The sequence below is a fragment of the Balaenoptera borealis genome, assembly GCF_965194805.1.
Source record: "Balaenoptera borealis genome assembly, chromosome: 11".
NCBI classification, from domain to species: domain Eukaryota; kingdom Metazoa; phylum Chordata; class Mammalia; order Artiodactyla; family Balaenopteridae; genus Balaenoptera; species Balaenoptera borealis.
Window position 1 is genome coordinate 88,597,194 of NC_138868.1, and position 26,207 is coordinate 88,623,400.

The window sequence follows — 26,207 nt, forward strand, 5'->3', positions numbered from 1 at the left end:
GCAGGGCTGAGGAGAACAATGGCTGCAAAAATAGTGCTAAAGATTACTATTCTCACCATCCTGAACAATTGTTTTCTGAGTATCTAATACTTTCATGTGGGCTTCTATGCTATGGCCCCAGTCTGAAGATGAGACTGGAATAAAGAGGGTCGTGGAAATGCTGTGAGAGTCAAGTGGAGACCTGAAAATTCTCAAATGTCAAGAAACCTATATTTTGTCAAGGACTCTGGCACTACTTACCTTCTTCTATGTCTATTTTCATGTAAGTTGCTTCTAATTTTTTCTTAAGTTATAAAAAAGGTAAAACTCCTTTAATATATATATATTACATGATTAAAAATAATACATGATTAATCAAGGAAATTTGGAAAATGTAGCAAAAAACAAAAGGTAAATTTCACTGGGATCGTATACCTCAGGACTAACAGATTTTACTATTTTGGTATATGTTTTTCTTGTATTTTTTGGCACAGATCTCATATAATTATAAACATCTACACAAAAGTTGTATAAAATATCTACATATAATTTTATCGCCTTATTTAGCGTTATACCCTGGGTATTTTCCATTGCCAATAGCGTTTTCTTTACTACCCATGTTACAAGTCTCTAAAACATTCCTTCTTGGGAGATATGTTATAGTTTAATTATTTAATGAATTCCACACTGTTGGACTCTTATTTCTTCTTATCTCTATTAAAAGCAACACTGCATTGAGCATTTTTGTTCCATTATTTCTGTGTATATCCCTGATTTTATTTGAAACAAATCCCTAGAAGTTGAATTTCTGAATCAAAGCTATACATGATTTGAAATCCATTTGAAAAATAAGGTCAAATTTCTTTCCAGAATAGTTTACTCATTGACCTCTATCCTCCTGCTTATATCACTAAAGACAGTGATTTTCAATTGTTTCTACCTTACACATGGAAATGCACTCATATATGCAGGATTTGATTAATTCACAGTGTATACCTGTACCCCACTACTTTATCTCCCACTTGAAAAAAAAAAAAACATTGGAATTAAAGTGAGATTGATTAACTACAAGAGATTCTTGAATCTATTGTAAAGAGATAATACTTGCAAGCTTCAGTGAAGTACATTTTCTGTAATTGGTCATAAATTATTGGTAGCATGCCTGAATCCATACTTCAGACGAGAACACAACCCTTACTTTAGAGAGAGGTTTCTGTCAATTGTTTCCCAGAAAGAGCTTTATGAATAAAGATTATGGCTATATATCATCATGTCAACCTGAGAATATTATCATAAACATTTTACCACAAGCCTTAATTTTTTTTTTTTAATAAAGTGTTGGGTAAGCCAAGGTACTGAGATTTATTCCCCCCCCCCCAAAAAAAGTAAATTTTTTTCATCTGGTATCAGGAAGACATGACACCGGAAAACATTTGAGGAGAGGTATCTATATATCTGCAACTATCTTTATCTCTATAGATTTTAGGAATTCCACCAATTATTATGCAGTAATGCAATGGCCCCATAAGCACTCCTTGTATGTTATCAGAAAGACCACTTTTTAATTCATTATTTTGAATTATAATAGATGTACTCAATTCTTAGTAGAATACTTTCAGCAGGCATTTAGTGAAATGATGGTTGTTGGGATTATTTTGTTTTACAACATCGTATTAGCATTAACTTTCCCTTTTACCAGGGCAGCCAAAGTATGCATATTATATGAACCTAGATTGCTCTTCTTGAGACAGAACGAGTTGAAGGCCCCTCGGCAGAGCCATTAAGAGATCAGAGTTATATTAAAAAATCCACAAAGGAAGTGAAGATTTCTATCAACTGGTCCATCTTTGTAAAGTCATATTAGGAACAAGTAATGCAGCTCCTTCTGTTCATAGAGCTCTCTGTTGGTCCCTCTTGAGGGAAAAGAAGTACAACATCTCTCTTATCTTGTGGGAGCTTATTCTCTATTTGATAAAATTACATTGAAAGCTACACCCAATATCTAAGAGCTAAAACATTTAAATGCAAGATTAAATGCAAAAAATAAACATTTTACACTGATATCAGTGCCACATAAATACGTATTATGGGCATCCAATACAGAGAAAATGTTTTATATAAGGGGTGAGAAGAAGGGCTTTTTAGAAGGGATTGAATCTGAATTTATCTGAGGGTGATATGTAGATGTAAGAAAAATAGGAAGACACTCTGGCAAGTATATAAATGGATCAACAGCCATTAAACAAGTTGCTGACAAAAGAGTTATAGTTGATTGCAAATTGCTATGCTCGGAAATAATCGGGAAAAAATGCCGTAACACAGTGATCGCTGTAAGGAGCCCTTGCCAATGAACCTGTCGTGACCCCCGACACAAACATCAGTTCTCAACCTTTGTGTATACGGTCATAATGTGAGAAATGTCTAAAATCTAGATTTCTGGATTATATCCAGAGTCCACATGTAAAGGGTCTGGGATGGGATCCTAGAATCTTCATGGATTCCAAGTATTCTGGTGATTCTAATTCAAGTGCTCTGTGGGCTACACTCTGGCTTTAAGAACTACCTCTCTAAAAGCACTGTCCTCCCAGTTGATATGTTTCTGCCCTGAATGACACTGGCAGGATGAGATAGTCACCTATTTCAATCACACATGGATTTTTTTCATAACTAGATTTAGAGAGTACAATTTAGAGCAGGCACTGGACCTTCCAAATACTTTACATTTCTCACAGAGACTGGCAGAGAGTTGGGCACAGAGTAGACATCTAATAAACACGAATAGTTGATGATGGTAACACCATAACTATAACTAGTCATGTGGCAACTGGTCATAGTTCTAAGCATCTCGAGAAGTTAGGATCTCTAATTATATACTTCTAACTGAACAAAAACCTTTTTACGTAGTAGCCTGTCTTCTAATTTTTGATCAGAGATAGTCTTCTGGGCTGCAATTAGTTGGATGTTCATCCTCTACCCCAAGGTCAGGGAACACAGAGCCTATTCTTTGGATTTCCTTGCATATCCTTAGTAGTCATGCTCTTCATTTTTTGAGACAAAGAAATAACCATTGCAAAGCCCACCTCATAAAAACCCCAAACCACCCATGACGATGAAAAGCTTGTTTTTATGCTGACCTTCGCACAACTAGAATTTCAGCAGAGTGGTCAGTCATTTCTGGGTTCTAGAACATATCCGGAAAGGTAACAAGAGTCAAATTCTCTAAAAAGTGCAGTGACTGAATGTGTGTGTGTGTGTGCGTGTGTGTGATCATGTAGTTTGACGGGGATATTATGTAATATTTATAATGGGTTTAGGTTTACTCCTCTGACTACTACTGAATGTTGTAACACTTTTTGGAAAATATAGCATTTGTTTGGGATCGTATGAGACCTTAAAAATCTGTTATTCTAAGGAAAGTACAATAGTTTATTGTCTTATGACTCAGTTATACTTCAGTGGAGTAGATTTATTTTCATCTGGTATCAGGGAGACATGATGCTAAGAAACCGTTGAGGGAAGATAGTTACTTTAATAGTGTGAAATGCAATAGACAAGGAACCATGAGACCCAGCTTCTCATCTTCATTTTTGGTAATAAGTAGCTGTATGACTCTGAATAAATCATTTCAAGTTAATCTTCAGCTATAAACAAAAGAAAACAGAGAGGATGCTTATTTGCCTCAAAATGTTATTGTAAATCCATAGTACACCAGCACCTTGCTAAGATGTTTGGATTTCTTAAAAATAAGAATTTAGAGAAGGAAGCAAGTCTCTTATGGAAATAACTCAAAGGCAATTTTAAAAAATATAGCAATCATGTCAACGTCTAGTATTTAATGATAGCTGGTCAAAAGTTAGGATTCGTTTACTAGAAATCATTTGAATTGAATAAGCTCCTAATTTAAACAGAAAAAAAAATGATTAAAAGATTCTGCAAGGGCCTCACCAAATATATAGAACACATTTGAAATGAATAGAGTCATTATTTAAAATCAGCATAACAGTTACTTTTCAATAGGCCAAGTAGTCTTTCCTAGCTTATCAAGTGACTTGTAAATGTTTTTTTTTTCCTTACAAAGATATCAGCTCAACCATTCTGAATTGAAAATAGCAAATTAGTCTGTAAGTTAGTGATCTATAAATCCATACTTGAAATATGATGAGTGATTATAATACTGTTTGATTTCTCCATGCTTCACAACAGTATTGGGAGAGTAAAATGAGATTAGAAGTGTTTGGTATGCAATTAACATAGTAAATACTGTCGTTTTTGTTATTTTTCGTTATAATCGTAGCAGCAATAGTGGTACTCATACTTGTAGTAGTATAGTGGCAATAACATTTGGAATTGGAGAAAGTCTGGATCTAAGTTCTTGGTTTGTCACGTACTAAAATTTCACTGTAAAATATCACTGTTAGATATGCAGTTTCTTTATGTGTAAAAATGGGAGTAATAAAATGATTTGATATACACAGTGGTCGAAAAATCAAATGTAAAAGAGCTCTGTAAATTATGAAGTTCTTTGCATACGTTGACACTCATTATTATTGTTATAACTTACATGTAAACAGATATTTTGTCTTTGCCCATCTTTATATTATTGGCTTTACCAAGCTTAATAATGCCCATTGGAAATGTTCTAATTCTAATTGTTTTCATTAAGCTTTTTTATAATTGTCAGTGGCCTTCAAGATCAACTAATCTATTCTAGACACTGTGTAGATTAGGAAAATCATCCAGGAGAGATGTTAAAACCTTGCCTAAGGTGACATAGTTTGTTGGTGACTGAGTGGGACCCTATCCGGTTTTTTTATTAGAGTTCTCCCATTACTTCATTAGTTATATAATTTATTCTTTAACACCAAATCTCCAAAGCAAACCTTGCAGGATGTTAGGAAATGTTCTATGTAAAAGCATTCTAGGGTCTAATAAACGTGCAATTCTAGATTAAATGAAATTAAGAAACTTAATCACATACATTCTTGAATATGATAGACTGTATTGTCTGAAACTCTAGAAAAATGTTATACTATCTATTATGGCCAAAAGCTTTTCAACCACTGAAAAAATGTTTTAAAGATTATGCTATTGGCTAAGTGAATTATGGATCACATTGATTGAAATGTTACTTTATCACACTGGAAGTTATAAGACTACCAGTGGGACATACCTGTTTTGGAAGGAATAACAGATGAAGGACCAAATGATCTTGAATTCTTCGGAATTAGCACTGCATACTTACCACCACTGTGAAGTATTTATATCAGTACTTATGTGAATTATATCTATACTGTTTCAGTATGCAGCCCATTGTTTCAATTGGATGTTTACTGGTACTGGCTTGTTTTCATATAATTGGGATAACCGACACAACTTTTTTTTTTTAATAATGTAAGATTTTATGTAAAGAGGTTACTATCTAATTGTATTGAGGTACTTAAATTCTAAAGGAATGTCACATCTGCATCATGTAGCAATAGGTTAATTTGGAACTAGAAAAACAATTCATGAAAAATAGAAATAGGTAGGAGACCCTGAGGAGCTGGCAAAAACAAACAAACAAACAAAAACCAGGCATTCAGAAGCATCAAGGATACAGAAAAAACAGATGTAAAGACAGAGCAGTAAGTCAGTCTAATTGAGAATTAGACATCCATAGAAGCAGATGCTAGACAAGGGGAGAAGAAATCTTTTAAAATTGCATTCAGGTTTGCTTCAGTCAGGAATAGTCATGTCTTCTTTCTGCTCTATTATAGTAACTATAACATGAACACATGATCTGCTTCCTAAATTGCGGGCCTCTAGACTTCAAGTAGAGCCAGTCAACAAAAAGTCATGAAAGTCAAAGACATAATTAGGTTTAAATAAGTTTTTATGAACTATAGATGCATAACAGATTGTCACAGAAAATTAAAGATGTGTAGATTTTATAAATATCTATGAATCAGTGGTAACCACTGTATTTATGTACACATAATTAGTTTCTTATTTTTCATGATGGCCCATGTGTCAAACGTGTACCACTGATCTCACAGCAGGGAATGATCCATTGCTCCACTACAGATTTCTTAAGGTCGAGGAAATATTTGTTGATTTGGCTAGTAGTGTGACATGGAAATAATAATGTTACCTAACTCTCCACAGGGCTGAACGTGAGAAATTAAATATGTAAGTATGTGTATATATATATATTTACCAAAGTATGTCAGATATAAACCTATGTTTATATATAACTATAAACATTATAGATAGAAAACAATTAGAGCACTGCCTGATACACAGGAAATGATATATATGTGCTTGTCATTAATACCACAAAGGGGATGATGACCACGATGGCCATGATGAAATGCTCACAGGCTTACAAGTCATTTAAAGCACATTCCAGAGTCCGGACAGGAAATTTATATCCTCATTACTGATTACTGATTAAATCCATTTCTGGAACACAACAAAGCATTTTTCCCCCACGTGACTTTTTTAAACTTAATTTCCAAGTTGTGTTAAGGAGGAAAAAAGAACACTAAACTTACAGACAGAAAACAGATTAAGAGCTCTTCAGCTTCCCTCTGTCTGTGCCACCTCCCCAACACACACACACTCTCACACACATGCACTCACACACATGCACTCACACACGCACTCACACTCTCACACACACGCACTCACACACACACACGCACTCACACACACGCACATTCTCACTATATGTATGTGACTTTGGTCCAATTAAATTACTTCTCCGAAATTTGAATTTTTCTTCTAGGGAATAGAGTTTAAGATTAATGAAATCTACCTCATAGATGTCTTGTGAGAACTACTGAAATTCTGTAGGTATGAGTTATCATCAAGGTATTAAATAAGTGAAAGGTATAAATACCGCTTTTGCTGACAATGGAACATATTTCTTTTTAGGCAGACCTGTTCAACTTTCTATGGACTAACACTCATCTCTTATACTTTATTTTCCCATGCTAGGAGTATGTGCGTATGCATGTTAAAAACATACTGTCACACCACTGAGATTAAAAGGACACAGCTCTTTCCCTACTTCTACTATCACCTTATTTTCATTTTCATATAGACATCCAAGCACTAACTCTAAATCATGAATATTCAATTAATATATTTTGAATGAAAGGATACAATCTGATTATATTAGAAATAGGGCAAAAAGATCTAGCATACAAAACAGATTCTAGAACGCTCAATGCTCCATAAAAGTTCCAAATGAAAAACAAATTCCAGGTACCTGTTATCATCAGGTAACAAATTGTGTAATAATTTCCACATAATATTTTGGCTGTTAAAATACATGTATAATTTGATTTAAGTAAATACTACCTATGACAGAAAATTCATTAAAAGATAAACTATACTGTACTAATTGGTAATTCACGGAATCATATTTATTGCATGTGTATCATGCACAGACACAAACAATTGTGAAATGGCAATTACCCTTAAGAAACATAATTTAACAGGAGAGGAGCCATGAGCACGTGTATTTACAAAAAAAAAAAAAAAAAAAAAAAGAATGTGAGCATTTAACACATAGAACAAACATTTTGTAGAAGTTTAGCAACAGGAAAAACTCCTTTATACAGAGAGTTAACCATAGGTATTTGGGAATAAAACAGTATTTTATCTCAGTGAGATCTTAATAGAGGCAGGGAAAAGAATTATTGTAAATTATTTTGAAAGAATAATATGCACACTGATTGAAAGTGTAAGTCATTTTTGTAGGATACGTGTAGGTTATATGAGGCTGGAAAAGTTTTGGAAAAAATAGATTTAGATCCTAGAGCACCAGGTTTATAACCTAGGTCACAGAGAATTATAGAAATTGTAAACAAAAGTGGAAATAGGTCAGACTTGTACTTACACAGGACTACGTGGCTGTCAATGGGCAAGAGGCTTGCTATGGAGAACCTGGAGGTGAGATCAGCTAGAAGTCCACACAGGTGCATGCACCAGGGGGAATGAAGAGGGCCAATCTTTCAGTCCCTTAGGCAGGCAGTCAGGGAGTCAAGGCAAAAATAACCTTTTATTGCCAGGCACCCTATTGAGTACTGGGGCTACAGTGGTGGTCAAAGAGGCAGAGAAGACAAATATTAAACTAATATGCATACAAATAAACACAAGCTTTATACTGCAATATATGCTAAGGGGTTATTGACAGAAAAAAGGATGTAAGAAGGAGGAGGTGTTTTTAGGAAGTTTTGCTTAGTTGTGTTGAATTTGAGGCACTGCCAGGATATCAGTGAGGAAGTGTCTTCCAGGCTCTGGGTTTATACCTAAGCTATAGATGTGCAGGTCAACTACATAAAGACAACAATTCAATCTATTGGAATAGATGCGCTGTGACAGAGATGACTAGAAGATAAAATAACTGAACTGGCAAATACTTTATAAATTTTATCTTCCTGTCCAGGTTTCCTATGTTTATTTGTAAAGAACTGACTTTTTCACTTTATGAAGTTGTAGGTTCAACACCCAGGAAGACTCTCAATTTAAGAAAAAAAAAAACAATAGCATGGAGATCTCTTTTCTTACAGTTGAAAGAAAATTTACAAAAGATTGTTATATCTCCTGATTGTAGAACTGCCTATACTGTAAAACAAGTCATACAAGACAAAAGAATCTACGAACAAAAAAATCAGTGATTGGTTGGGAGTCACATAAAAATTCTTTTTAAACACCTCAAAATAAATAAATGTGCCAAATTCTCTTGGAAGAATCCTCTGGTTGCCAAATGGAATTTATTATTTCTACAAATATTTTTCACTGGACAAAGATTAATGTCCAGTAACATCCAAAGCTATGAAGGCTTTGCTTAACTTTTACATTCATATTACACTGCCTTTTTTATGAGTAAAGATGATCATCTAAATCATAATGGAAATTTCCTTTAGAAAACATTTAAGTATTATTTATTTATTATACAAAATTTTTCTACAAAGCACAATTATTGACATCTCATTAAAACCCAAACCCTCAGAAATTTTTGATGAATGCAAACTATTAGTGTATAGCATTATTTCCTCAAAATTGCAGAGCAAGAAGGAAAACTGAGATTCTGAATAAGTAAAACCCAAAGGTATCAAAAAAGAAATTCTTCGCCTTGAATTCTATCAACACTGTCAGCTAACACAGAGTCCAAGTTATAAAATAACATAACTAAAAGGAATATTATCTTGCTCTTAATGAGAAAGTAAAACATGTATTATCCTTTATATAATTATGTAAAAGGAAACAGAAATAAAAGAGAGGAATGAAAGATGGCAGGACTTTTTTTTTTTTTGCAGTTTATGGATAAAATCCCTGATTTCATCAGTCATCCCAAACAAAACTAAGCCTTGATAGGCTTGAGTGTTCAGACAAACAAAATCTACTTCACTATTAACATTTTTTTTTTTACTTCATTGAATGTGTTTTCTGATACTTCATTCTATTGGCAAACCCTCTGTTCTTTTTTATAAAAATTTATTTATATAGTTCAGGAAAAAATAACTCAAGAAACAAATTGGCATCAGCTATACCACTGCAAAGTAAATGACATCAAGATTTATTTTTTATACATCTGACGTTTAAAAAGTACACATGTAAGTTAAGATACTCAAAAATATCAATCTAAAGTTTAGTTTACCAACAGGGACAGAATTCGAGTGCTGAAGTTCCAATCGACCAGAATCACCAGAAAGTTCAGTCAAGCAGGTTAAAGTAAAATCTGGGCTGGAAGCATGCTCATGTCTGAAGCATTCAGGAGAAAGATAATCCAGTTCAAACTTCACAGCTGACATTGCAAAATTCTTAAAGAGCTATCTAAATCAAAGTTTAAACTTTGATTCAAATAGTTCAAACTACTGAAGTTTTAAAAATCGTAGGAGGGGGAAAATCAGTTTTATAATCAGTAACAATCCCAGACTTTCCAATAATTATTTTCACTTGGAAATCTAAAAGAGATAAAACATGCAGAGCTGACTCTCTAAGAAGTTTTCTGTATTCACTCCTTTCCTAAGCAACTGACGTCAATAGGATGGATGGATTTTACAGTTGTTTTTCTTGAAGATATCTTGCTGCCTTTAAATGATAGCAGCCCTAAACCCATCTCAGAGAGGCTGCGATAGAAAGTAAAATGAGCTAAGTGAAGACATAGCCAAGGCAGCAGAGAGATGCTTTTACTAACTTGGTATTAGAAGGTCTCATTCACATATCTCTGTACAAAAGATCAGCTGGGTGGGGCTAAGGACTGTCAGAGAATGTAACTTTATTCCATTGGGCAGCTCATCAGAGGAATGTCTTAATTTGGAAGGAAGTTAATTCTAAATTATATTTCCTGGGTCAGGATTGTGAGACTGTAGTCCTGATGCCTATTGAAATATGCCTGTGATTATGGAGAGTAAAAGACGAGTTAAACTAAAAGGCTCTGCACAACAAAAGAAACAATCAACAAAATGAAAAGGCAACCTATGGAATGGGAGAAAATATTTGTAAACCATGTAACTGAAAGTGTTTAATATCCAAAATGTACAAAGAATTCACACAACTTGACAGCAAAAGAATCCAATTAAAGAATGGGCAAGCAACCTGTATGTCTTGGCCAACAAGTACATGAAAAGGTGCTCAACATCACTAATCATCAGGGAAATGCAAATAAAAAGCACAGTGAGATATCACTTCACACTCAGTAGAATGGCTATTACCAAAAAAGCAAAACAAAACAAATAAACAAGAAATAACACATGCTGACAAGGATATGGAAAAAAAGGAACTCTGCACTGTTGGGGGAATGTGAATTAGTAAAGCCACTATGGGAAACACTATGGAGGTTCCTCAAAAAATTTAAAAAAATAGAACTACCATATGATTCAGTAATTCCACTTCTGGATGTACATCCAAATGAAATGAAATCACTATCTTGAAGAGAAATCTGCACCTCCATGTTCACTGCAGCATTTTTCACAATAGACAAGACATGAAAGCTACATAAGTGTCCACTGATGGATAAATGGATAAAGGCAATGTAGTGTATACACAATGGACTATTATTTAACCATTTATTTCTTCATTCAAGTGAGTATTTATTGACCCTGTATTAGGTATTAACTTAGATACAAAAATGTCAAGGCAGGCTCACTGGAAAGGATGTGGGCTGGATATGGTCTCAGTGGGAAAGAGAGGTGTGATTGACTAGAGATTTTAATTATGACGATGGTATTAGGTATGGCAATAGATGTGCTACACGTGAGGAATGGCAATTTTACTTCCTATGTTCAGCACTCTTTGAGAAAGTAAAATATATATAATAGGTTTGCAAATCCATTGCTGTTACAATATAAAAAGGATTCTGGACAAAAAGTGACATGTCTTACTCATCATTAGTTACTGTAACTGAACAAACAAGTAAAGAAAACTGGCTCTCTGCTTCACATGCTTTTATAAACTATAAACGTCATCCGTCCCTCTGTACTCATAATACTGTTATATTTTGAGTATCAATATATGACATATTCCTATAAAACTACTTGAAATTCACTAACATTTAAATATATTTTATTAATCACATCTATATATCTTCAAAATTTCTTCATATGTATGTGAGAAATGTTATTGATTTGCTCTAAGACTATTGTTAATACACAGGTGGATTTATAAACTACACACAATTACTTGATACGGTCCATATATCCATAAACTGGGAATTACTATTCTCTAGTATATTAGAAATAAGATTTTATTGCTATGAATAATATACATGAGCAAACTCTGTCAACAAACTCACTTCACTGTCCTTTTCCACTAGTGATGTAGGTACAAATATCTGAGGCCTGAGTAATGTCAGTAATAAAGAACCTCTCCTTAATGTGGCTACTCAAGAACTGGAACCCTCAGCATGTTTCTATTCCTGGGCCTTTGGTCAGAATCTTTTACCTTCTACCCAGACCTCTGTAGACGTCAAGTCTTTTTTTAAGTCAAGAAGCACTGTATTCCCCACCTCTCCCCCCCAACAGCTTTACTGAGGTATAGTTGATATATAACATTGAGTAAGATGGAGGTGTTACCTAACTTTATGGTAGACTTCAAGTCTTTCATGAAGTGTTTTCCATGACATCTTAGCTAATACTTATATTTAGAATAGTTTTCTGAAAACCTTTGGAAATACCAGTGCAAACTTTTTACTCATGTCATCTTCCTGATACCTGGAACTTGTCCTCCAAGATTTTTCTTCTTAGAGTGGGAACATAAGATGGCAGGAAACAGTGCACAGAAACATCCTTCCTTTTGATTGGTCTAGCTCCAAATAGTTTTCTCTCAATCTGGATCAGTTTGTCTCTGTTATTATAGTAACCACTCACTTGCTAGTGGTTACAGTAAATTCAAGTCTCTGGTCCTTCATTCATTCTAAAATATAAACTGCATTTGCAAATCTTTGTCCTTCTCAGTAATGCTTAATTTTGCTATAATCTGTCTTCGGTTCTCTGAACAGGCCAAAGTAACTTTATTTTATTTTGAAAATAGTTAAACTTATCTAGAATAATTGCAATTTTAACTAGATCATATAATACATTTTTAAACAAGTATAATAAGCTTGCTTTTTACACAGGCTTTAGTGTACTTACAAATCCCCAAATGAACAATTGTTAGAAATGTAAGTCAGACAATATATTTTCACTGTCTCAGATGCTTTGCTCTTGGATGCACTGTGTGAAACAATTCACTAGACATATCATTTATCATTTTTCTGGTTTCAGAATAACTCTGAGCCCACAGGTTTATACTCTATCCTTTCCATTGAACTAACCATTGAACTAACTAACTAAAATCTATAGAATACCCTTGAACTAGTTGAAGAAATTTAAAAAATCTAGGAGTAGCAGAACAGTAAACATCAGAAAATTTTAGAAAATTCTGGAATATATGGTGGAGGCGAGTGCTAAACAAACTGAATAATGAGCAACTCCATGATGGCAAAAAGGAAGTTACCTAGAAGTAAGTGAAGAGTTTTACTCAGGATGACCATGGACAAATCCCCTCCCAGTTCAGAGCCAGAGAGACTGAAACTAAGACAGGATATGCTGCTTTGTCCCTAAGCATCATTTGATTCTAACCTCCCAATAAGAAGACAAGAGATGAGTGCTCAATCATTTCCTTAACTGAATGTCAGGGCAAGACAGAGAAGGAAGCATTCCCCAGGTAACTGCAGAGTGCCCCCCCAAAACTGAAGAAAGTCACTCTTCTCAGTAGCGAAATTTTAGTACACACTCAGCCTCCCCCAAATCTCCTGCCCTAATTCCCATTAACAGTTGCACCAAGTTCCATCCAACAAGGGTGGAAGCAAAAGCCAAGCCAGTGAGTAAGTCACAGGAATTTGGTTATTTTAACAAAATCCTCCTCACCGACTACCCAGGAGTAGCAACTGGTACAGCTCATGTGTTGAGTAAAATGCAGGTCGTTGTCTGTCAACCCAAGAGCCATTTCTGCCTCACGGAGAAAAAGAAAGTTGAAGAGAAACAACAATTTAAAGAATCAAATTGAGCAATCAAATAAAATGAGCTTCACCATATCATAGTAAATGCAAAAAAAACCAACATAATAATTTTACTCCCTAATTTCAATGAGATTTTAGAGGATATTATATGCATATGATAAAAATAAGCTGCTAGGAAAAGGAAACAGAGTAAAGAAAAAGTTGTTTAAAGTAAGTGAAAAGAACACTGAAAAGTCAACTCAGTGGAAGCACTGGATAACAGGGGCATCACTGCTAAAAATCACATTAATTGATTAGAAAATCAATATGAAGAATTATTTTGACTATAGAGCAAAATAAAAGTTGGAAATTATGATAGATAACATAGAAAATACAATATGTATAAAACAAAAACTAATAAAGAATAGGACTTACGATGAAAATATAAGAAAATGAAAACACTTAGGTTTATTGTGTGTAAGAAAATACTGATTCTTTAAATTCAAAAACCTCATTAACATCAATCAAAGGCGCCAAATTGAAAGAAGGTACATACCTTGACATCAAACATATTTTGGGGGCTTCCCTGGTGGCACAGTGGTTGAGAATCCGCCTGCCAATGCAGGGGACACGGGTTCGAGCCCTGGTCTGGGAAGATCCCACACGCCGCGGAGCGACTAGGCCCGTGAGCCACAATTGCTGAGCCTGCGCGTCTGGAGCCTGTGCCCCGCAACAAGAGAGGCCGCGATGGTGAGAGGCCTGCGCACCGCGATGAAGAGTGGCCCCCACTTGCCGCAACTAGAGAAAGCCCTCGCACAGAAACGAAGACCCAACACAGCCATAAATAAATAAATACATAAATAAAATTTTAAAAAAAAACAACATATTTTGATGTGATCTGAATTCCACAGTGAAAGATGATATCTAACAAGTTTCAATATAAAGTTGAGAGTGATGGAAGCAGTGTTGTGCAAACCTGACAGAGTGGAGGACTTCTTGGCTTCAATGTCAAACGAGGAAATAATATAAAGTGAAGTTCACAGGTTTCTGTTTAAAAGATATCATGTCTTCTAAGGAGATATTTCTCCAAAGAAGAAATACAGATGGCCAATAAGCACATGAAAAGATGCTCAACACTGCTAATTATTAGAGAAATGCAAATCAAAACTGCAATGAGTTAGCACCTCGCACCAGTCAGAATGGCCATGATTAAAAAGTCTACAAATAACGAATGCTGGAGAGGGTATGGAGAAAAGGTAACCCTCCTACACTGTTGGTAGGAATGTAAGTTGGTACAGCCACTGTGGAAAACAGTATGGAGTTTCCTCAGAAAACTAAAAATAGAATTACCATATGATCCAGCAATCCCACTCCTGGGCATATATCTGGAGAAAACCATAATTCAAAAAGATTCATGCACCCCAATGTTCAAAGCAGCACTATTCACAATAGCCAAGATATGGAAGCAACCTAAATGTTCATCGACAGATGAATGGATAAAGAAGATGTGGTACATATATATATACACAATGGAATATTACTCAGCCATAAAAAAGAATGAAATAATGCCAGCTGTAGCAACATGGATGGACCTAGAGATTATCATACTAAGTGAAGTAAGTCAGACAGAGAAAGACAAATACCGTATAATATCACTTATATGTGGAATCTAAAATATGACACAAACGAACCTATCCATGAAACAGAAAATGAATCACAGACATAGAGAATAGACTGGTGGTTGCCAAGGGGGAGGTGGGGTAGGAGTTTGGGATTAGCAGATGCAAACTGGTATATATAGGATGGATAAACAACAAGGTCCTACTGTATAGTACAGGGAACTATATTCAATATCCTGTGATAAGCCATAATGGAAAAGAATAGGAAAAAGAATGTATATATATGTATAACTGAGTCACTTTGCTGTATAGCAGTAATTAACACAACACTGTAAATCAACTATATTTCAATTAAAAAAAAGATATCATGTCTCCATAATTTAAAAACATGATAATAATAAAATATTATAAAACTAGCAAGATTCAAAATTATGTAACTCAAGTGTTATTTCTGAAAACATTATTTGAGGAAATACTCCAGCCAAATGGGAAGAAAAACAAAAGAGTCAGGATGAGGGATTCAAAAAAGAAAAACAATAAATAGCAAATGGTGAGTAAAAATAATCTGGTAAGACAAGTATTTATGCCTAAACAATTGCTGAAAAGTCTGTTCTGGAACAATACAAATAATTAGAAGAGAATTTCATAATTTATTAATTCAGATTATTTTTTAACAGGATTTAAGATGAAGAAAGAAAACTTTATCAATCAATAAATATCAGACAAATTAATTAATTGAAAGGAAACATTAAAATAATGATGAACAGATAAAAAGGGGAACAAATACATAAAATAACAATGAAAGTGGTCTAATGACCGTACTAAACAGGGACTCAGAATTACCTACTACTTTTTTCCCCTCTTCCCTTCAACCCTGACACACTTCAAATCACATTCCAAATTTCAGATAGAAATGTTATTTATAATAGATTGCTTCATATTGAAAAAAGGTATAAATCACTGAAAATGTTATAATAGTTAAGGACATACATAAAAGGATGTTAAAAATAGTGTGACTCCTAGATCAGTTTTGGTCAAAGGACAATACAATTATAGCAATTACCTACCTAAAAACTTTTCAATAATTATGCTCTTTTTATCCTCCTTTCTGCACTGCCTAGTAAATCTAGTACATATTAATTGAAATGATAATAATGAATATTCTTATTTCATTCCTAATCTCAGTGGAAATTTTTCAGTAATTCACTAAGTATGTAGTTTGTCATACGGTTTTTGTAGACATTCCTTTATTAGATTAAGTCCATCCACTTTATTCGTACTTTGATAAGAATGTATTGCTTTTATAAACAATATATGGGAGTTGACTTGTGCTGAATGCTTTTTCAATATCTACTGAGATGATTAATACGTTTTTTCCCTTTTAATGTGGTACAGTGATTAACTGTTAAATTTAAAACTAATTTTTATTCCTATATTAAGTTCAACACTGGCCTTGATGTAATGATTATTTTTATGTGTCACTGGATTTAAATGCTAATATTGCATCTAATGTTTATGAGATAGATCAGAATATAATTTTCTTTCTTTAGTCCTTGTAAGATGTGGTATTGAAGATGATGCTGTCCTTATATAAAATAGTTAAAAACTATTATTTTTCCTATTCTCTGGAAGAATTTCTTTTTAACATTGGTATTATTCTTTCTTAAATGTCTGATAAAACTAACTGGGGAAACTGAGTTTTGAAGTTTTCTTAATTTGAAAATTCTTATTAATCTAATCTCTTTAATAGAGACAGAATTTTTTTTTTCCTTGAATCCCTGAGTCAGTTGTGGAATGTTGTCTTTCTCAAGGTATTTTCCCTTTCTATCTACTTTTTAAAATTCTTTTGCACAATGCTATTAAAAACATCCTCTCCATATCTTTTTGATGTACATAGGATCTGAAGTTATTTCCATTTTTCATTCCTGTTATTGATAGTTTATGCCTTCTTTCCTTTGATTTGATCAGCCCTGTTTAGGGTATTTTCACTTCTATTAATGTTTTTAAATTGACAGTAGTAAGCTTTGTTGATTTTTCTCTTATTTATTTGTTTTACATCTCAGTTTCTACTTTTACTTTTAAAATTTCCTCTTGCTATTTTCTTTGGAATTAATTTGCTGCTGTTTTCTAGATTCCTAAGAGGCATACACAGATTTTCAATCTTTCTCCTTTTCTAAAGTATAAATTTAAAGTTACTTATTTTCCTCTGAACATGGCTTTAACAATATTTCATGTGTTTTAATATACTTTGTTATTAATAATTAATATTATTATCATTTTTATTCAATCCAAATTATTTTCTAATTTGCACTGTGATTTCTTCCTTGAATTACAGGCTACTTAGCACTTGTTTAATTTACAAATTTGGGGATCCTTCCTTCTTTCCTTCCTTCTTTTTTTCATTTGTTGGTTTTACTGATAAGTTGGGTGGTATCATGGCCAGGGACCATGATTTCCATCTTTGGACTTTTATTGAAACTTATTTAAGAGCCAGAATAAGATCTTGGGTGCAGTATTCTTACAGGTCAGCAAGGCCATTTGTTAATCAAATTGTTTAAGCTTCCAAACACTTGGTGATTTTTATCTCCATGGTTCATGAGTAACTGAGAAAATTCTCTTACAATTTTTTACTATGAATGTGTATTTATCTGTTTCCTTCAGTTTTTGTCATGTTTGCCTTATGTAATTTGAGGCTATGTTATTAGTGCAAATGCAAAGTTATAACGCTTCATAGTGGATTTAACCTTTTTTTTTTTAATGATATACTCCTCCTTATGTCTACTAATATTTATTGACTTATAGTCTGCTTTATCTGATATTAGTTTAGCAACACCAGGCTGGTTTTTGTCAATATTTGTATAGTATAACATTTTTCCACCTCTTTACTTTCACGCTTTTTGCATTATATATTACAGTTCTGACTCTTCTAAGGAGAATAATAATAAGATTTTTTAAAATCTCAATGACAGCCTTTGTGCTTTAATGGTACTTAATGCATTTACTTTAAATGTAGTTACTGATATATTTAAGTTTAAATCTACCATTTTTTTTCAATTTGCTTAACCTTTTGGACAGACCAATGGTTTTGTTCTGCTTTGTTTTTGTGCTATTCTTATTTTCCTATAATGTTATTATACATACTTCAATCTTTGCTTAGTGATCATCATAATACTGCATACTTATTTTAGTTTAATAAATTGGCGCTTTTGCCACTTCTTTAAAAATGCATAGACCTTAGCACTTTTTAACTCCCTTTATTTGTCTCCTGCCTTTTGGGGCTGTAACTCTAATTCTGTATATACGTTTAATCCCTACAAGAAAATATTATCATGGTTTCACTTCTATTTACTCAAATATTTACCCTGTCCTTTGTTCTTCACTTCTTTTTTGCAATTTCATATTTTTCTAAAACTTCTCTCAGATTCTTCTATCTAACTGCCTTTGTTGTTTTCTTTATTATGGGTTTTGTAAGCCATGACACTTGTTCACAAAAGTGGCTGGCAGAGGCAGCAGCAGAAAATATTTTTCTAACTGTCATTTGTGATTGTTATGGGATTGAGTGTGTTGCTCTAGTTACTTGATCTGAGGGAAATGTGTTTTATCAGCAAGCACTCTTCCATGGCAAAGAGAATCAGACTAGGGTTTAACCCATGTGTGAAAGTGAAGAGACTGCTCAGTACATGTGATCTCTCACACTATTGGATGAGACTATGGCAACAGATGGAAATGTAGTGTGAAGGTTTCTCAAACACTTCCAGGCTTAGTTAGACATAATGAGGTAATAGAAGTTGGTCTGTCTTTAATGCTTGTTCTACCTATAGGTTTAGAGGTTTCGCTTTACTCTGTTTCCTGTTTTTGTCTCCCCAATTGTCTTTGGATTTCCCTAAGAATGCCTGATTAAGCAGAGTCTACACACCCCAGCTCTTTTAGTTGGAATCCAGTATTACATTACTAAAGCCCTATTGTGGTGGTGCTTGTGGGGGGGAGGGAGCATCCTATAATCCTGTGATAAATTTCAGTCTTTTAGGTCCTATGTCTCACTCAATTTTAAATAAGAAACATATCCCCTCAAAAGACAACTCACAAGTCTGTATATTCATCTATAAATGTCAAGGTACAAATGACACAAGAAAGCAAGGAAACATCTTCTTATTCTTTTACAGATATAATCTTTTTTCCCTGAAATTTCACCAAAACTAATTTCTAATTATTGAGAAAATTATTCATTTAACCTCTGTTGTCTCATAGCCATTGTACATTGGACTTATCCAGGAAGTGTTAATACATTTTCCTTGGCCACACTTCAGATTTACAGAAGCAGAAATCCTTGAACTGGAGTTAGAGGAGCTGAATGTTTCAACAGCCACCTATGCAATCTCAGTAATGAGTCGTATTTAGGAATAAGTGGATTAGATATCACCCAAGAACCCTTCAGTTATTCAAGATGCTATGATATAAGATTCTAAAGACTTTATATTAGCTAGCTCCAAAACAATTCACTTAATGTTTAAAAGCAACTGAGAGATCATATAATGCAGACTTTTCATTTTATTCTATAAAGGAAGTCCAATAGAAATTGGCTGATTTGCCTAAACTTCCAAAATGAGTTATGAATATAAAAACCAAGACAAAGTTCAGCTTGAATCATGAGGCGTTTAGTGTCTTTAGAGCCAGAAAAAATCAGTAACAAGATTAAAATAGACTGCTTTTACTTGGTATCCAACTTTAACTTTACTGAATGTTATTGTATCTTACCATGGCTTTTGATCCTAAATCTCCTGATTGATCATTTTAACCTACCTAAGAGTCTCCAGATACCATTTTATACAATACCTCACACATATCAGGTTCACAAACCATGTTGAAGTTGCTCTAAACACTATGATCAATCAAACTGATTACACATCCAAATATATTTTCCCCAACACCAACAACTACTGATAGTGGAAAAAGCGTCCTTATCTCATTACACTTACAGTTCACGTAAGTAACGCGTATTCCCAAAGCCCTGGGTATTTGCTTACTAAATTTCTCAAGTGAGCTTCTGAGAATTAACTTCTGGGATTCAATCTCACACACCAGTGTATGTTTAAAAACTCTACTTAGAGTTGGAAGTATTCTACTTAGCACAAGTTTTATTAGAAATAACGGAAAAGTTATTTATTTGAATGCATTAGCTGCACATTCCATCTACTTCAAACTATAGCCACAAAAATCCTTTTTGTCAGACCACCACTGCACTTACCACATCACATGATTATTATCTTAAACCAAAGATGCATTATGGGTGTTCTTAAACATTAGTTTAGAGCCAAGCAATCAGGCATTTATAAGCAAGTCCTAGGATAATATCATGAATATATTTTCCACAAATATAGGGGCTTCATAAAAGAAATTTGCAGGGAAAAAAGGAAAAGGAAACATTTGTTTTTCTTGGAACAGGGCAGAGATAATTGTGGCCACTTGTGGAGTGTTCTGTGTTATAAAAAGCCTTACAATTCTGACTTGATCCTAGGGCACATAGGGTTAAGGATAGATGTGCCTCTTAAAGTTCCTAGATTCATGAAATTGCACATTACTATTTAATGAAGATCTTAAATTACATATCTCTGTAGAGGTACAAAGATAGATGAAAGTATATCAGAAAAAACAATCAGAACTTTGATTATAACGGTATGAAGAAACATCCCTATAAAACTACAGACTTAGTTTAATGGATATCTTACACTACAACATGTTATTGTGATACAAAATAATGATTTACAGCAGAGATAAAATATTCATTTTCCTTATTTTTCTTTCAAAATAATTAGAAAGGTAGCACAGAGTAACTGAAAAAGTGGGAACTCTAAAGTCATATGAACCTGGATTCAATCCTGTCTTGGATATTTAGTACTTACGTGCATCTGTTAAATTTATTTGACATATTTGAATCTATTTTCCCATGTGTGGAAAGTGAAATAGTGATACCCATGCCTAGAAGGATTGTTTTAAATATATTCAAAGCTGCTAGCATAACATCTGGCTCATGACCACCTATTCATTCAATACATGTTTAAAAAAAAGAGTCTGCAATATTCCAGTCATTGCTTTAGGCCTTGTTTATCAAGAGAATAGAAAAGATAGAATAAAGCCAACAAAGGTACAATGTGACCTAAAGAACAATAAAAAATTATTAAAAAGCAAAAACAAAACAAGTAAGAAGATAGCATGTGAAAGGGTGGTCAAGGAAGGGCTCTTGGGAGATGCTGTCTGTAAGGAAACTAGATGGAAAAAAGGGGGTGTGCTTTGTAGATATCTGGAGCAAGAGGCTTCCAGGCAAAGGGAAGAGTCCATAAATAGCATATGTACTGCATCTGTTGGAGGACAGTGAATTTGTAGAGGTTCTAATAGGTCCCTAGAATGTAAACTAGGAGACAACATCACAAAGAGCATACATGCAGTAAATTCTATAGCTAAGAACTAGGACACGGGGATCAGACTGTCTGTCTATATCCTGCGGCAAGTCGCTTAACCTTCTGAGTTTAGGTTTATTCATTTGTAAAGTAAACCTCCTAAGGTGGTTGTAAGAACTAAATGTGTTAATAAATAATAAAGTGCTAGCACATAGCAAACACCAAAGACTCTTATTTTTTAAATTAATACCAAACATAGAATAGAGTATCATGCTTCCCCTATTGGAAAATCAACTTCCATTTACCAAGAATATAGTCCAATGAGAATTCTTGGATTAACATTTTGAAATACATTTTATTTGTGTGAATCTTATGGGTGTTTTCTATTTTGAAAATATGTCTTTCCTGCTCTTCTCTTGTTTTATTTTTAGGTTTCTTTTAGATAGAGTAAGTATTTTATTTCCAAACTTTAGAAATCTTACTTAAGAGCTCTGCTATGTCTTGAACATCAGTGAGCTATACAAACAAACATTTTGAAAACTGATGAATCACAAAATTCAAAGAAGAATTTTAAAATTCAAGAATAAATAGTTTTGATGTCTTCTTTTTGAAAATTTTTTACAGTAGGGTTGAAGATTTTATCTACTTTAAGCATGACTGGAATGTGGCATTCAAATAAAATGCAGATCTCATAGCCTATAATAATGCCTTTTGTATTTAGACTATGAGTTTGCTGCTTGCTTTCTCATGCATTTTCCAACCCAATCCTGACAACAGTACAGTGAAGTGGGCATCATTTCCCCTACTTTAAAGAGGTAAAACCTAAGAGTCATACAGAGTTAACTTAAAATAACTGTGAGGTTAAATGTTAGAGGTAGAATTCAATCTTAGATGTTTTAAGTCCAACACATATTCCCTATTGTTATGGTCTGAATATTTGTGTCTCCCCAAAGTTCATGTGTTTAAATCCTAGCTCCCCCCAAAGTGATGGTATTAGAAGGTGGGTCATTTGGGGTCTGCTTAAGTGATGAGGGTAGAGCCCTCCTGAATGAATTTAGTGCCTTATTAAAGAGGCTCCAGAGAGATCTCTAGTTGCTTCCACCATGTCAGGATACAAGAAGTCTGGACCCAGGAAAAGGGCCCTCACCTGACCATGTTGGCTCCCTGATCTTGGACTTCCAGTCTTCAGTACTGTGAAAAATAAATTTCTTATGTTTATTAGCTACCCGGTCTGTGATATGATGCTATAGCAAGACACCTATCCAAAAACATCTACTGCTTTCTGTTAATTTTGCAAACACCCAGTCTACCATAAAGCTCACACTAATGGCTTCAGCTCACTGATTTTACTAGTCATATAACATACAATTGGGTTTGTGTTTTATAACTTTGTATATAATATTATCTCTTCCAAATGATTATAAACTCCCTGAGAGGACTGAATATTATATACATATATGTATATTTAATCTTTCAGAGTCTATAAAATGGGTATGAATATAAAGGGGTTATTTGGAAAATCTTTGATAAGCAAATTAAAATATCTGCACTTGGAAAGATTACAGGATTTAGAGCTACAAAGATTTAGACTGAAATCTGTTCTTTGCCATTTCCTAGATCTATGATCCTGAGCCTTATCTTCATCTTTAAATAAGACTAATAATTTTCTTCTACCATAGTCATTATGTGGATTGAATGTGTACAGGAGCAAAAATAACTTTCCCTCTACCCTTCTGAGTTTTTAGCTGAAACCACTTAGTAAAACACAGAATAATAAGAGAAAAAACAAACAGAAGTTTATTAAGATGTATACCTCATATACATGGGAGATACCCAGGGAAAATGAATAACTTCTCCAGGTGGCTTAGAATTCTAGCTTAAATACCACATTAATAAGGAAAGGGGAGGGAGGATGTAGATCTTTTAGGGGAGAGTACAAAGCTTGTCTAGGTGTTGGGTCAACTTCTACTCTACTCTCCTGTAATAAGGGTCAATCTTCCCTGGCTGATGAGACTCCTGGGAGGGGCCTTATGACAATTGAGTTCTTTTGGGGGGATTTGTTTTTAGGCAGATAAGAAGAGTTCAGAGTAAGCCTCTCCCCACATTTGCTGTTTTTCCAGTGCCAATAGCTCAAAATAATATATCAAAGGGACACATTTGGCATTGGCACATCCCGAACTCCTACAGTCATATTTTGGGGTGGCCTATTCTGCTACCCTTCAAATGTAAATCATCTACCATGATCTCGGACACATTATGGCCATTTCAAAGGTATTGGTGTTCCTAGTCCCCCCACCCCTCACATCTGTTGGAATAAACTGAACGAAGATTACATGTTATATTTTGCAACAAAAATAAGCTCATCTTTAATTTAGTATCCCAAAGACTCAGTAATGCTCTTGGTTTATCTTTCAAGTTATTTAGTTTTGAGAAGAAAAATATGCTTTTCACCCTTAGTAGCAGACTGTGCTCCATTTCACTTATAATTCAAATTTAGATTTTCAATTCTTCCTTTCATTTAAATAATCTTTGCAAGGATTCTTCCATGACTCTCATCCAAGAATATGAGAGATATGGGAGAGGCATGAGAAAGTCTTTACATATAACGCCATATAATTACCAAAACTATACACCTTAATGTATAGGGTGGATAGTGTCTGGTAATTTTCTAAATTTTTATAAAACTTTTGAAGTCATCTGTGGCAGCCATGAAAATGTAGCTTGCAGATCCACACCTATAGAGAGACTAATTAAGAGCCCTACCCATTACAATCTGAAATTCATTGCAATGTTTTTGCCAAGATCCCACTTCCCAAGAGCTGCTCCCAACCAATGACAGTGTGGCAGGGCTACTAAGGCAGACCCATTCCTGGAAGACTCGGAACTCCTTAAAGGATTCTGACCTTGTCCAAACTTTATTAAACTGTACTGCAGTCCAGGAAAATTCTACCCAACCTTCCCTCCCTTTCTGCTTCACAAAACGTTGAATTTACATCACAGTTTACTTACCCTCCCTGTCTTTTCTGACATCTCCCCTATTTCCTTTCCAACAGGTGCTTCCCTAATAAAATTCTTCCACATTTTACCCTGTTTGTTGACTGGTTCTTGAAGAAAACAGATTAACACACCATGTTATTGTCAAACTGAAATGTAAACAGGAAGAACAACTAGGTGCTGGAGGAGGTGGAATGCATAACACACAAAAAATTGAGAATATTTAGGTAGGAGAAAAGGTTTATAACATAGCCTCTAACAATAAACTATGCCAAAAGCATCCTTCCAAAATGCACACCTGAATATATTTTAAAAGACCTTAAAAATGTCTTAAGGTCTTGAGGTCAATATGGTATAGGCAAAAATTGTGGACTTCAAAGTCAGCAAGATTTGATTTGAATAACAGCCCTTCTACTTACGGGCATATGCATGTAAAATTAGGTGAGATACTTAACCTTCTGAGTCTCATTTACCTTTTACATAAAATAAGAACGATAGTAAGTCTTACAGATGCAGCTATCACCCGTAAAAATGCTTTCACAGTACCTCTGTGTTGTTTATAACCTGTATCTTGAATCTAGTGACTCCATCCTGATTTGTTGCTTTGTACCCTCACCTGATAACCGTCTTGATTCCTGATCCATCATCTCCCATCTTTATCTCTGTACTCTTGGACCCAATGCTTAATACTGCTTCTCTTATTCTTTAAACCAAGATTTGAACTTATGCAATATATATTCTATGTGTTTCTGACTGACCTAGGTAGGAAATTTTAAAATCTGTCCTTGCATTCTGGTACCCACTTATGGACTAATGAATGGTCTTTCTCTCAGGTTTGCTTGAGCTCTCAAAAGGGGGAAAAATGAAGAGAGAAGGATGAAGGTGAGAGTTAGAGTCATAGCTAGGTTGCATAACTTAACAGAATGCAACATGGCATGATGTACATTCCATAAAGATTTAGAGAACTCATCAAAGTCAAGGGAGATACAAATTATGTTTCTCAAGCCTTCACATGCACCTGCATTTCTTGAATATACTGTTATGTCTAGAGTATGAGTTTCTAAATCTTTCTGCTTTCTTTACCCTCATGGACAATTAATGCCTCATCTTATGCTCTAAAAATGTGATTTGATTCCTCTCAGCTCTTGGCTTTAAGCCTTCTACACACTACCTACCTTTTAAACATATAGATTGGCTCTTAAAAAAATCTAGGAATTAATTTGGAATTGTCATCTGTTGCACATAGTTGTTTTATACTACTGCCTTCATTTAGACACTATAAAAATTTTAATTACAAATCTTAAATTTTTTTAATTACAAAAATATCTCTCTAGTTAACATGAAGTAATACCTCCAACTCACTGCAATAGAACTGTATTGTGAAGGATGCTTCTTTTATTTCATACAGTAGTGAGTCTGTAAACTCAGTCTCCTACTGCCATTCCTTTCATTTAGAAGCATATTACCTTTTACTTGGACTACTGCTTTCATCTCTTATCTGATATTTCTGCCCTCATTTTTACTTGAAGTATGACATACAATATTAAGGTAATGAATCAATATTTGGAAATATAGCGAAATGACCACCACAATGAATCTAGTTAACATCCTCACCCTAGTTACAATTTTTTTTCTTCTGATGAGAACTTTTAAGATCTACTCTCTCAGCAACTTTTTAATATACAGTACAGTATCGTTAACTATGGTCATTGTGTTGCACATTATATCCCTATGACTTATTTTTTTTTT

The 26,207-nt window shown here is 34.1% G+C and overlaps 1 protein-coding gene across 1 annotated transcript in view; it reads right to left on the reverse strand.

Annotated features, from left to right (window-relative positions):
- LOC309606481 (augurin-like) overlaps positions 1-26,207 on the reverse strand; it is an 83,999-nt gene that overhangs the window by 39,193 nt on the left and 18,599 nt on the right. Inside the window, exons 2-3 of the mRNA XM_082343645.1 lie at positions 14,007-14,260; positions 9,629-9,732 (exon numbers count right to left, since the gene is read on the reverse strand). Coding sequence (XP_082199771.1) covers positions 9,629-9,732; positions 14,007-14,014 — 112 coding nt within the window. The 5' untranslated portion in view covers positions 14,015-14,260. The remainder of the gene's footprint in view (positions 1-9,628; positions 9,733-14,006; positions 14,261-26,207) is intronic.